This window comes from Gopherus flavomarginatus, chromosome 2 (assembly GCF_025201925.1).
Source record: "Gopherus flavomarginatus isolate rGopFla2 chromosome 2, rGopFla2.mat.asm, whole genome shotgun sequence".
NCBI lineage: Eukaryota > Metazoa > Chordata > Testudines > Testudinidae > Gopherus > Gopherus flavomarginatus.
In genome coordinates this window covers 112,320,335-112,334,505 of record NC_066618.1, presented here as the reverse complement: position 1 = coordinate 112,334,505, position 14,171 = coordinate 112,320,335, and the positions used below count along the sequence as shown (strand labels likewise).

Genomic DNA, 14,171 nt, shown 5'->3' with positions numbered 1-14,171 from the left:
TAAGGAATAAGGAATTATTGTAACATACAATAACTTGAATGAATGAAAAAAACATTTACCCTGAACCTAACACAAAAGAAAAACACAACCGACAGTCTTCCAATGTGAAAAGATGATTATCAGGCTAATAAACTTTATTCTGATTGAGGTACACGCACAAGCACAGGGACTATGGTGTGGGGGGTGCTGCAGCACCTCTAGCCTTTATGCGAGGTCCCAGCTTCCGGCCCTCCTGCGCCCGGGCTCCCAGCTGCCAGCCCCAGCCTCAGGCCACTTACCCCTTCCGGGTCCCTGCATCCCAGAGACACAGTCCTGCTCTGGGTCTGAACTTGGTGGGGGGGAGAGACACACGAACATGGGTAAGGGGTCTAGCTTTCAGCACCCGCACTATTAACAGTGTTCCAGCACCACTGGGCATATGCTAAAGAAGATTGACATGTATGCAAGATCAAAGGATATTTTAAACTAAGAGGTGCACGGAAGAAACTGAAAAAAAATAAGCTTCAGATCTAGGATAGGGCGTTTCTTTTAATTAGGGTGCATGAAAGCTGCTGATCCAGACAGAACAAATGAAGTGTTCTGGAAGGAAAATGCCTCACACACTGGCTTAATAATAGTTAATAAGACATTAATGCCCACATTACAGTTTACTGTACCTTGATACGTGCTTAAAGGCCTCAACTATAACTGGTGCAAAGTCTTTTGTAAATTCTGGTCCTTTCCTTTTGCTGTTCTGAATGACATCGTTGGCCAGGTATAGGAATGTCAACTTCCTATTTGGTTTTGCTAATAAAAGAAAAAAGAAGGGAGAGATGCAACAATCCAAAGTAGTTAGTAGTATAAAACTAATTTTCCAGGTTAACATTCAGTTGAGTTTCTTCCCACATCTCTTATGTGGAGGATAAAAACAGATATAAATGTTATTTAAAAATACAAAAGTTCACTATTTCTATTAGCACCTCATGCTATTAATACAAAATAATCAAAGTAACTTTTTATAAAAAAAATTGGTCTGCATAAATTTCAGCCCTCAAAACCCAGACACAGAAAGTCATAGCAATCCGCTATCCCCCGCTGCCATTTTAAGTACAGGCTCAGCAACAACTAATTTGAAGTTTGGGCATTCTTCATGTTTTGCCAATCCATAATTTACTCTGACCTCTTTCTCCCCCTCTCACATTACCACATTCATCTGCTATTTCAGCACACACACAGTCCCTACCCACCACACTCATCAACCTAGTCTCTCCTCCACAACGCAACTTAGTCCCCCAAGTTGTTGTTCTTTCCACACACAGAACCTTACATATTTTAATTTTAAATTTAAAAGCGCAATGTGTATTTAAAATAAGACATTATGAATCACGAAAGCATAACTTAATATGATCTTGTAACTATAATCTTAGGGTAACATTTTCAAAAGTGCTCTGGGTTATGTCTACACTGCTATACAAGATCAGGGTTAATGGGACTCCAATCAGCAGACTCTGGGTTACAGAAACCCAGGGCTTGAGTGTTTACAATTATTACCCAGCCATTAAGGCTTTTCTAACCCAGGCTTGAACCTGGGGCTCTGAAGTTGACACTGCAGCACACAGACCAAGGTGAAATCAGCCATATAACAGACTCTCAAACACTCTTCTGAAATGTGGCTGGTCTAGCCCCAACATTGGCATACTGTGAGAAAGCATGACTGTCTACATTGCATGCTATAGAAAGTTTAAACAGCCTGACAACACATCCGGCCAAGCAATCATTTTGGTCCGTGTGCCCCCAGCTACTGGAACCAGCAACACGGAGGCAGCACCTACAGAAGAAGTTCTCTTGCTTGTACTTTCCCTTCTGTGTTGGGAAACGGGAAGAGCTTCTGAGAAATGATAGTGGATATTTTGGTGGCATCTTCTGACCCACCAAAGGCATCTGACAGAGCTTATGATGAAACAGGAAGAGGCGGCAGCAGAGTACCCAAGCACGGCAGACTCCAACTGGCTAATGGAACTCATGACACTCGGTACAGTCACTCATGCCCCCTATGTAGACCGGCACTTCTGGTACAGGGCCACAAGTACAAGCTGAGGGGATCAAGTTGTCATGGTGATATAGGATGACGAGCTGTGGTCCAGCACTTCCACATGAAGAAAACTACATTTCTGGAGCTTTCTTAACAGCTTGCCCCAATTCTCTAGTGTAAACACATGCATGAACCTACTCATGCCAATCCAAAAGCAGGTTGCTATAACCATCCGGAAGCTGGCTACCCCAGACTGCTACCGGTCCATTGCCAACCGGTTTAAGGCTGGGAAGTCGACTCTGGGTAAAGTGGCAGTGGAAGTTTCTGTGGCAATCAGGCATGTGGTTTAAAAAAATATTCATGAAGTAACTGCATTTGAGAGAATGGGATTTCCAACCTGGGACCACTGATGGAACTCCTGTGCCCCTAGTTTGCCCTCCTCAAAGAGCACGAGTACAAACCACAAAGGGCATTACACCATTGCTATACAGGCCCTCATGGACCCCTGAGGTCCATTTATGAATGTGAACATGGGCTGCACTGGGAAAGTTCACGATGCCAGGGTTTTGTGATGAGTGGGAGTCTACATTCATGGACAGGCTGGAACACTATTCCCATCAAATGACACTATCAATAGCATTACTGACCCCACCATTATTTTGAGGATCCCAGCACAGCTCTTTTTTGCATTGGCTTATGAAACCATACCCTAATTTAGGAGGCCCTGGAAAAAGATCTCTTAATTACACTCTCAGCAGGTGCAGAATGGTTGTTGAATGTGCATTTGGTAGACTGAAATCCTTGCTGGAGATGTCTACAGACCATTTGGATGTACAAGTCACCAATGCTGTTCGCATTACTGTAGATTGCTGTGCTCTTCACAATCTTTGTGAAGCCAGAGGTGAGCCATTTCCTTCTAAATGGACCTATGACCGAGAAGGGCCACTGAACCAGTCTACTCAGGCAGAAAGTAGATAGCTTTCTACTTTGTGCCTGAGCTAGATGCACCGAGGCAAGAGTAGTCAGGGAGGCTTTGTGCTCCCACATTATGGACTTTATGAATGTCCTTTTGGAGGAGTGGGGACAGTGCTTATTGATTGGGGTTGAGGTGAGTGCTTGGGGAGAGTAGGGACTTGATTGCCATGCAATGTACTTCTGAATGACATAACCACTTATGAAATGGTGGGGTATGATTCACAGTATAGATTCATATAATATCCTGGGAAAATTCAGCACCACTGTGCAGTGCAGAATTTGCACAGAATGAATGTTTGTGCAGAATTTCCTTTTTCCCTTGCAGAAACGGGCTGCAGAGCAGCTGGACCTGGCCAAGTCTAGCTCCCCAGTTTGCAAATAAAATACTTGGGGCAGGGAGGAGGAGAAGAGAGGAGAGAGAGAACTGGAAGGCTCCGGACAGCTGTACACCCCGAAAGAGACTGCGTGCAGGAAACTTCACACAAACCCGGGACCCAGCATAAGGCTGTTTCTCCCTCTGGATCCCTGGGCTCTGGGGGAGAGGGTGTCTGGCCCCCAGGTTGGGCTCTGTGGGGGGAGGGGGCAGAGAAACAAAGTGGATTGTGGTAGGGCTTTCTTTAACACACTACTTTTGGGGAAGTTTTTTTTTTTGGTATCTGTATTGTTAGACTTTGTTGCGAACAAGTATGGCGAAATAAATTACTAAAACAACAAACTGGTGTGATTATATAGTGCTATTTTAACAAATAAAATATGCCAAGTTTTAAAATATTGTACAGAATTTCCCCCAGGAGTAATATAAAGTAGTAACTGAAGTGAGGATTGTATAAAGGAATGTCATTTGCTTACTAATTCCTAATCGTCCTTGATCATGTGTTTACCTTTGTTATTTTAAAAACACACACTGTACAATATGACAGTGCTAAAAATAAACTCTCCTAATGACACAAAAAGCTTTATTTATAAACATGTTTTGGAAAACTACAACACCCACCCACTACCAGGCAGGCCAGCTGACACTGCTACACCAACACCCTAGTAACAACAGAACCAGAAGAGGAAAAAAGTGCATGGAAAAACTGCAAATAATGAAACTATGTACAAAACAGAACCCCCTGACCCTCAGGTTTCCTTTCCTTCTTGCCGCACACAAGTGAGGTGGAGGCATCCACAGGAAGGAGATCAATATGGAGGACCGCATTGGTTTAAGTTGCCTGATCCAGCCACTATTGGGGCCTTACTGCATAGGCTACACAGTCATGAAGTTTTCCAAACTGTTTCTGGACTAAATCCCAGGATACTGCCCAGAGGTCTGAGGTTGTAATGTGGGTGATGAAGCAGGAGTTGGTACTCTTTCAGCCATTACTGACATCAGCAACTCAAACTGTCCTCTCTGCTGACCTCTGTCCTCCTCCTTTAGCCAATGCTCCTGTTCCAGGAACAGTGAAACAAGTACCTGCTCCTGCACTGAAATCTTGTTCTCAAGCTGTGCGGCCTGCCTCAGCCTTTCCTCTCGACTCTCGCCATGTCTTGCCTTCAGCCATAAGTCCGTCCGTTTTTGTTACTGGACCTGCTTGTGGACCCTATCCAGAATTTCAATCGTAAGTTCATCACAGAAATGCTTCCTCTTGGAACAGTCCTTGACAGTAAGCTGAGCCAGGCTTGTATTACACAGCAGGCGAGCTGTTGCGGTTCTGCAGTCACTAGAGGTCGAGGGGCCTGGAATAGGACAAGACGCAGAGTTATTGTCTCAAACAGCTCACTGCAGGAGCACAGAAAAAATTCTTGCGGAATTCCAAGGACAAAGGGTTACATTTTCAAACTGAACTTCAGTATACTGTCAGAGGGATGCTCCCTGAACACAGCCTGGTTAATCACAGTGACACTAATACTGAGACACTGGTAAGTTAAAAATTCAAAGCTTTTTTTTGTTTTCTAAAAAAATGCATAATTACTTGCGGGGGAGGGAAGTCTGTCAGTTGCCTTGCTACACAGGCTCTCTATCATTTCAGGCCTTCCACATTTTGGAGGACATCACTGTTCCTATGGTGCCTGACTGGCAAAAGGAGAGGATATTCAAAGCTACCGGTGAGAAACCTGCAATGTATGCAGTGAAGGTATTCAAACATATAATGGATGAACAGCACATCTGTGAGTGGAATGGCCTGGTGAGCTACCAAGGTGGGCCTAAAAAATACACACTTCACCAAAAAGTGATTACCTATCTGTAGTTCTGGCTTCAGGAAAAGTCTGCATCTATCAGCATCTAAGACTGGGTCAGAATTCATGAGGGAATCAACAGGATGCTGCATAAGTTCCACGTGTCTTAGCCAGTTATAATTACATGCAACACACAGAACTCCACACCATTACCCCAACCCCCTGGCATATTTCTGGATGCATGTCTCAAATCTGAACGGGTTAGAAAAAATGATTGTGTCACCTATGTATTGCTTGGACTACCTTTACCTGAAATGGACTAGATCTGTGAATGGAACACACCACCACTGTACCATTCACTCTTTCCAGAAGGCTTGTTACACCACTGGTTATAGAGTGGCATACTTACAGGTATGGCAGTAAGGTTATTTTTAAGAAACAAAAATGCCTTAACAAAAAACTGTGCCTTTCTAGTAAAATACTTTCAAGGAGTTTTTATTGTTTGCATTTCCTGGTCACCAAATTGAATTCCACATTGGCAGGGGGGGAAAGAAATGGGTGCACAACTGATGCACATGCTGTTAACCAGGGCTTTAAGTAATTTTTACAGTGCTACACAGAACTGAAATCCATCCCATTCCTATATTAAACATTAGACGGAGCAGAAACTTACCAGGCTCCAAGGCAGCTTCTGTCCAGTCTGTCGTCCGTAGGCTCTGCGGCCAGGTTGTTCCCCGAGTGGGCATCAAACAGCTCCTTCAAGTACAGCAGGATGTGCTGCTCTTGCATCAAAAGCTCCTTTGGGACTCATTTCAGCTACAGCATCACTTTGTGGGCCTCTCTCTGCACCTGCTGCTGGTTCCCATCAGGCCCCATGCTGGATTCTGGGGCCAGGAGGGCACCATTCCAGCTAACTAGTTCATCATGCACCACTGATAGCTCTGTGCTTGTCAAACTGCTCAAAAAATAGGCACAATGCTGGCAAGTTGCCAGAGGTGTGTTTTTGGTCTCTGGTTTTCCTGTACTGTCTAGAGACGCTTAATCCACTCTCTGTACTGGTCACCAGCCCAGTATATTTGCATGCTGGTGTCAGGTGTCATCTACGCTTTGGGGAAGGAGAATCCAGTAACATTGTGGCACCCCATCCCCTCGGTGATAATATTAAATTTTTACAATGTAAATAGAACACTGTTTTAATTATATTCCTTATACAAAATCCCTCACATGCCAGTCCATACAGTGAGAACTTACAACAGCTCTCAACATCCAAAACAGACACATTGTTCACATGAAGTTAGATTCTTGTCTAAGGGACAACGGTATGCAAAATCCTCTCACTGAAAAAGCCCAGACTGGTAATCTGGGCCAGGCACAGAGACACCACATGATAGGTGGAATCCAGAGAAAATAACGCTACTCTTTGAAAATGATCAAATATAAGTAAGTTACTCATGCTGGTCTCTACAACAAGCTCTGAGATACTGTCCCTTTTGGCGTGTCCCTTGAAATGAGAGCAAGCAAAACCTGAGTTTTGAGGACAAACTATGGAGCAATCAAGTAAGATGATCTGAGATTGTAGGAGCCTTTGTAAAGCTATCCTCTGAATTGAACCCTATTATTGATTCAGTCACTAACAGGAAAAAAATATCAGTTTGATACATTGTTTCCCCAAAACAAGATATCTGGAGGCTGTAATGTGTTAACTCTGAAAAGTCACCTAATATTGAACCATAAATCTCTTTATGCACACATACACAGTGGATAAAACAGCCCAGACATATTATCTTGATAGCTGCATAGAATAAATACTTGTGAGAACAGTTTATGTCCGACATGGCTCTATAGCTATTCAGTTTCCAAAATAGTCAAGTTTGAGAAATATAGTGGATTTCTGAAACAAAAATATCCTCTCAGGTAGCAGTGCCAACAATACTGACGGGTTGGTGTCCCTATATAAACAAGCTCAGAAACTCTAATTAAAAGAAGTGGAACACTAAAAACAAAGAGGCCATTCTGTCACAAGGGAGTCCATCCAATGGAAAGAATTGAAAGAAATCCCATAGACAGCAAGCCACCTTCCTCACAGTGCTCATATGAGAGAAAGAGAGAGCGCGAGCGCGCACCTTTTTCTAAGGAACTACCATTAATGGATGAAGGAAAAAAGTCTCCCCACATCTCTATCAAAAAGCTAATGTTTTCTCTAGCTGTCAGAGATAAGATTTCAATAAGCCATATTCATGTTCACTGTACTGAGATGACAGACATTACAAAGCCAGGTATTTTCCTTGTCCATTTGCAGGTAAACATTTACCAATTGTCTTAAGCAACATACAGGATATTGGTGTATATATAATGGTGTATGTAATGCCTTTTAAAAAAGTCTCCCCCCACAATCTAGCCCAGGGGTTCTCAACATTTTCCTTTCTGAACCCCACCCCCCAACATGCTATAAAAACTCCACAGCCCAGCTATGCTACAACTGGTTTTCTGCATTTAAAAGCCAGAGCAGGCGTTAGGCGGTAGTAAACAGGGTAACTACCTGGTGCCCCACACCACAAGGGCACTGTGAAGCTACATTCTTCAGGGCTTAGGACTTCAGACCCATGCAATGGGGCTTCAGCTTTTTGTCCTGGGCCACAGTGAGTCTAATGCTGGCCCTGCTTGGCATCCCCCTCACCCCCTGCAAAAAACCTGCTTGCGCCCCAAGACCCCGGTTCAGAACCACTGATTTATCCAATCTATAGATTTGCCTGGTTTAGTTATGCTTAATCCTTTGGCAGTTGAGGCAGAGAACCAACCAGCATTGAAGGAGTACAGGCAGAGAGGAATATTATTAGAGATTTTTCTGTAGTTACTAAAATAATGAAACACTGATTAGAACCCAGGTCTCTTGGGTTCCAGTTCAGTGCCTCTCTCTGGATGATGCACATTTAAACTTCTCCACCTATGTGTGTTTCTGTATCTAGACCTCACTGCTGAACCCCTGCTGATCTGCAATAGAACTGTACCAAACTGGGCTACATTGCATTCAGGAAGTACACACAATCCTGCCTTAGCGTTTCCTGCTAATGTATTCTGCTCTATATAGATTTTAATTAAAGGACACAAAGGACTTCAATGTAAAATGTTCTCAGAAACAGTTATGCATATTGATTTCCAAAATCAACTGTTGGATTCAGTCTGAAAACTTATCTACCTCTTATAGCATCTATCTTCGGAAATGACCGATCATATTCAGGTCTCAAAGAGATATGGAAGTCTGGATTTCCATTAAAAAATATATGAATGGGATCAGGGAACTATACAGATTTTCCTCGGCGTTTGGTAAGACACAGTGTTAGATTCAAGTTTTGGTAGCATTGTCTGCCACAATTTACAGGTTAAGGTTTTATTTAAGATCACGCATGTTTTCCTGGCTCAAGGCAGGGGCTAGGTGGTGACTATTGACACAGGGAGCAGTACAAAAATAGGTAAAAACCAATATCACTGCTATACTAAGACGTTGCACCAGGTGAATAGAGAGGAAGGGATTGGATGTTAGCACTGGATCTATATTGACTCATTCTGAAAAGGTGCAGTTTTACCTCATGCCCACACAAACACTTCTGAACTTTCATTTGCAAGGCCTTCTGGTTACCTACTTCCAGTTACTGGCACAGCTCCCAGAAGCAATGGATTCTGGAACACTTCAAAGGGCTACTGGTGCTCTGTGGGAGTAGTTGACGATCTGGACCATTTCAGTTTGAACCATTTTAATGACATTCATATTGGCACTAAACCAGTGCTAGCTGAAACAGTTCAGACCAAACCAGTAGTTAGACACACTGAAAGCAAGCCTAATCCAAAAGGTATATGGCAGGCATTCAGACAGTTTAATGTCCATTATGTGTTACATGTATGCTACGAGGAACCACGTTACTCTAGTCTGTGTATGAACAGCTACACTGCAACACCATACCCAAGTTATGGTGCACTCCCTCATGTACATCATCAGGACTTTCTGGAGATACGTCCCATAGTTCTCTGTGCTGCAGTAAACTGCGCACCCGATTCTTTCCCAATGAACTGTGGGAGAATGTGTTCATCTTCCTTGGCACACTGGAAGAAACAGAGAAGACAATGGAAGACTATCAGCACGCTAAATGATTTAGTCTGCATTCTCACAGCACAAGAGGAGTACTACTAGCTCAAGTGAAACCAAAATCCACACTCCCTATGCCCCCTGCCATGCTAGCTGGCCTGGGCTGAAAGCATGACTAAACTCAGGTGAGAACCTGGCTTAACTCTACTCATTTAGCCCAGCCTCTTAGGCCTGGGCTACACTAACAGGGGGGTTTGAACTAAGATACACAACTTCAGTAATGCAAATAGCATAGCTGAAGTCCAAGTATCTTAGTTCGACTTACTTGGCTGTCTCCCGGCAGCGAGTCGACTGCAGCGGCACCCCCGTCGACTGCACTTACTCCTTCTGCCAAGGCGGAGTACAGACATCAATTAGCGGATCGATTTATCGTGTCCAGACGAGACGCGATAAATCGATCCCCGATACATTGAACACTACCCGCCGATCCAGTGGCTAGTACAGACATACCCTTACCTTGGTTTTAGCCCAAGCCTCTCTTCCATGCATAAAAAGCCTTTTATATAGATTTGTCAGGCTTGCTTACCTAGCTGGCAGTACACGATTCACTGTAAGATAGGTTCTAGCCCCTACCCCCGACCCTATCCCGCATGTGAAGGAAGCTGTAACCCAGGTGGTTGTCCTCTAATGGCTTTGTAGGGGTCATATTTTCCTGCCTTTGTACCTGCTCCCTTTCTCTGCACTGGAACTCATCTATTAGTTTATATGGTACATCTGGCAAGTTTATAAACACATTACACCCGATCTTCTGCATTTCTACACAGCTTACTTGAACAGTTAGTGTAGTAAGCACCGCAATTTTGAGATACACACCAAAAATCACACCTCTAAAAGAGCATCTCCGAGAGCCTGGCAGAGAAGAGGATTATATGGAGGGAAAGTCAGTGCACAGAGAATTAAAAAAAACACTACAAAAAATACCAATGACAAATCTAGAAACTTACTATCAACCTGCTACTACTACAAAGAGTTTGACTAGTTGCTCAACACTATCCAAAGCACGGAACAGCCCCCTGTTGTGCCTGATGGGGTTTTAAGAGCAAATGTACTTATGGACAGAGACTGGAAGAAATAGAGGAGAACCCAGCAGTAGGAGGACTGGAAGAAATCAAACATACCCCAGGGCCAGCAGGCCCTATGGCCAGATGAACCCGAGGACATCCTCAGACCAGAGTCCATAAGACCTGCTCGAGGACAGGGAACGGAACAGAGAGAAAACAGCATCAGAATCACAGCTACTGACAGGTAAGAGGCTGCTGCCATCTTTGTTATTCCTAGTGAGAAACTGCAATATAAGTGATAGGATTTTGCTGGTTTATGGCCAATGTAATTATGAAGAATATTATGTACTATGGGGTGACCTTTAGGCCACTTGAGTGCAGAAGCCACACCATTTCCCCAGCCACCTCCCCCCACCTTCCTCCCCATCACATGTAATTTAAGATAGAGTCATAGACTTGGTCTGACCTCCTGCACAACGCAGAATCTCACTCACCCACCCACCCCCGCAACAACTCTCAACCTCTCTCTGAGTGATCGATGGCCTCAAATCATAGTTTAAAGACTTCAAGGCGCAGAGAATCCTCCAGCAAGTGACCCGTGCTCCATGCTGCAGAGGAAGGCGAAAAACCCCAAGAGCCTCTGCCAATCTGCCCTGGAGGAAAATTCCTTCCCGACCCCAAATATGGCGATCAGCTAAACCCTGAGCATGTGGGCAAGACTCACCAGCCAGACACCCAGGAAAGAATTCTCTGTAGTAACTCAGATCCCACCCCATCTAACATCCCATCACAGGCCAAGGGGCATATTTACTGCTAATAGTCAAAGATCAATTAATTGCCAAAATTAGGCTATCCCATCATACCATCCCCTCCATAAATTTATCAAGCTTAGTCTTGAAGACAGATACGTCTTTTGTCCCCACTACTCCTCTTGGAAGGCTGTTCCAGAACTTCATTCCTCTGATGGTTAGAAACCTTCGTCTAATGTCAAGTCTGAACTTCCTGATGGCCAGTTTATATCCATTTGTTCTTGTGTCCACATTGGTAAGATGGATTCCAATCAAAGAGAAAAAGACGTAAATATGCAACTAGTTATTTATTCTGAGATGTAACTGAATGCTGCTAAGCAATTTATTCACAACTGAGATTACAAAATGAGTCATGCCTGCAGACACAGGGATGCATGGAGCACAAGCACATATGCATAGCTATGTATACACACACACACTGCACGGTATTAAAGCATTGTCCAAGACAGTCAGGATTTTAAGTCCTACTGTATGAGCTGTGTCTATATTAAGAGAAAGCAGGGTGGATAAAAATCAATGATAAAAAGGGGGAGGGGGGTTCAAATTGAATTTTTTGATAAAATGCTTTTTCCTGAAAAAGCATATCTAAAGACAGTTTTAATTAAGATGCATTATAGCTCAGATACCTCATCATGGAATAGGGATTATACATTCTAATTCTATAGCATGAGACAATATATTCATGTAATGTTTAAGAAAAGTTTTGTAAATAAGTTCCAATAGTCCATGGACTACGGACCCAATCTTATGAGGTTCCAGGGGCTTCTGTACAGATTATTTAGGATAATCTTTCTATCTACTCAATGGGACTCGGTGCTCAGTCTAGAAGATAACAGAGATGCTTAGTTTTGCAGTTCTCAAACTGTGGATTTGTGTCTCCAGAGATAACATGCTTGTTAACAGCAAAAAATATTAACATACATACATACAGAGGAGAGATAACAGATCTCAACCCTATTGTCCCTCTGCAAATTTGTGTACACAGAGTCAATCCCTTACCTCTCTCTAAAAGTGCAACATTTCAAAAAGTTCAATGAATAGAACAGGGGTCAGCAATCTGCAGCAAGCAAGTTGATTTTCAGTAGGGCTCTGCTGCCAGCCTGAGGTTCCGTCCGCCAGCCTGGGTCCCGGTCACCGGCCCCTCTTAGCCCAATTCCGGCCTGGATGGACAGAACCCCGGGCCGGCAGTGGGCTGAGCAAGGCCGGCGGCCGCAACCCCAGACCAGCAGCAGACTGAGCGGCTCAGCCCACTGCTGGCCTGGGTCCCGGTCGCTGGCCCCGCTCAGCCCGCTGCCAGTCTGGGGTTCCATCTGCCGGCCCCTGTAAATGTAAAATGTATTACCAGAACACGAAATTACAGTGAATACATGAAGACTTGGCACACCACTTCTGAAAGGTTACCAACCCCTGGAATAGAAAATTGCTGGGGGCAGAATAGACCTGGACAAGGAGAAGTAGTTTGGAGATAAATGTGAGAAGGGAGGGACAGGCAGTAGAAACAAAAGTGAAGCTGTTTGAGCAGCATATTTCAGAAGTCTTGAGGTCTTTCTGAACATAGATCTCAAATCAATGAAGGCTACCATACCATTCTCTCACTAGAAGGGAAAACCTATAATGGCAGTAGGCTGTAAAAAAATCCAGTTGGGGAATAAGAACCATTCAAGAAATATGTTTCCTGCTGACGTTTTAAAAAAAAGTCACACCAGTCAACTGGTGGAAGTCACTTAAGCACTCGGATTCAGAGACTGTTGAAGTGATAATTGCACTTTTAACAGCAGTAGCTTTTTCTGACAGTGTAGAAAGAATATTTTCTTCCTTTGGACTAATTTATTCCAAACTGAGAAATCGTTTGGGACCTGAAAAAGCAGGAAAGCTTGTTTTTCTTTCCCAGATTATGAACAAACAAGAAAATGAAGGTGAAGATGACAGAGTTAGCTGCAGAAGCCAAAATTTTAAGTGTCTCATGTTGACCTGGCTGACAGTCAATTTTTGTTTTTGTTTTTAAATATTTCATTTAACTATTTTAGTTAAAAACAATTTTAGCAAAAACAAGCCTTGAATGTTTAAATAAATTCAAAAATTCATATGTTTCTTGTGTTAAAATATTACATGTTTGCTGTTGAAGAAAAAAATCCAGAATACATACCATTGTTTTAGTTAAATAAAACAATTTAAAATGTCTGTCTGGTGATGTTCTCCTCCTAATACAGCATGACAAGGAAATTCTCCAAATATTAGTGATTAACCTGTTGAATGGGAGATAGTTCATGTCCCAATGACTTCATAAATATCTGCTTCAATTATCTTTGATAAATGAAATAACCAATCATTCATTTTCTGATACAGCTATAAAACTAATCTGAAAAGTTTTCAAAATAAATCACTTTAAAAAGGTACAGTGTGTACCATCTACAAATGAAACCGACATCTATCTCCAAGTTGTGAAGAATATCTATTAAGGTTATAACAACCAACAAGAATGCACTATCATGTAGAAATCCATGATTAAATCGAGTCTTCCTGACTAGTGATTTAAATCAAATCCACCCTGAGTGAAAGTCTCTTGCCGATATACAGGGGCTGTGAAAAGGCATATTCATGGTAAGCAAGTTCTTGCATCCTATTTCAGCATGCTTTTTGTGTTCACTGAAATTCTGGTCCGCCCCCTGAAGATTATGCTTATGAACTTTTCATATAGGAAAACCTCAAGACAGTCCTGGATATGCCTATGAAGGACAAACCCTCCCCACCCCATAGCTTACAAGTCCTCTCTAGTCATCACTCACTGATCAGTCACCAGGCAAGTAAATACTTCTTTGACATAGACAGATGGTCATCTACCACAGGCCTGGAAAAGTTCCCTCTTCCAATCCTGAATCTCCAGCAGATTAACATCTTCTAATGACACCACTACCTGAAATAGTGTTAAGACCAGCACTGGTAAAAGGTCCCTGGGTTTATGGGCACCAAACCCACCCCCATCCAGATAAAAAAAAATATTTATTTTATTTTAAAAAAATTCCAAGATTTTCCATTGTATTGGTGGGCTGGTGACCTAAGCTGCAGGTGCTTAT

The 14,171-nt window shown here is 43.0% G+C and overlaps 1 protein-coding gene and 1 long non-coding RNA gene across 4 annotated transcripts in view; both read right to left on the bottom strand.

Moving 5' to 3' along the window:
- RPRD1A (regulation of nuclear pre-mRNA domain containing 1A) overlaps positions 1 to 14,171 on the bottom strand; it is a 71,043-nt gene that overhangs the window by 45,812 nt on the left and 11,060 nt on the right. For all 3 annotated transcript variants that reach the window (XM_050937790.1, XM_050937791.1, XM_050937792.1), the window contains exon 2: positions 657 to 786. In XM_050937790.1, coding sequence (XP_050793747.1) covers positions 657 to 786 — 130 coding nt within the window. The remainder of the gene's footprint in view (positions 1 to 656; positions 787 to 14,171) is intronic.
- LOC127043764 (uncharacterized) lies at positions 2,700 to 13,394 on the bottom strand. The gene is made up of 3 exons (XR_007772311.1): positions 12,097 to 13,394; positions 5,820 to 9,244; positions 2,700 to 4,705 (listed from the first exon to the last, which is right to left on the bottom strand). It is a non-coding gene; the product is annotated as an uncharacterized LOC127043764 (long non-coding RNA).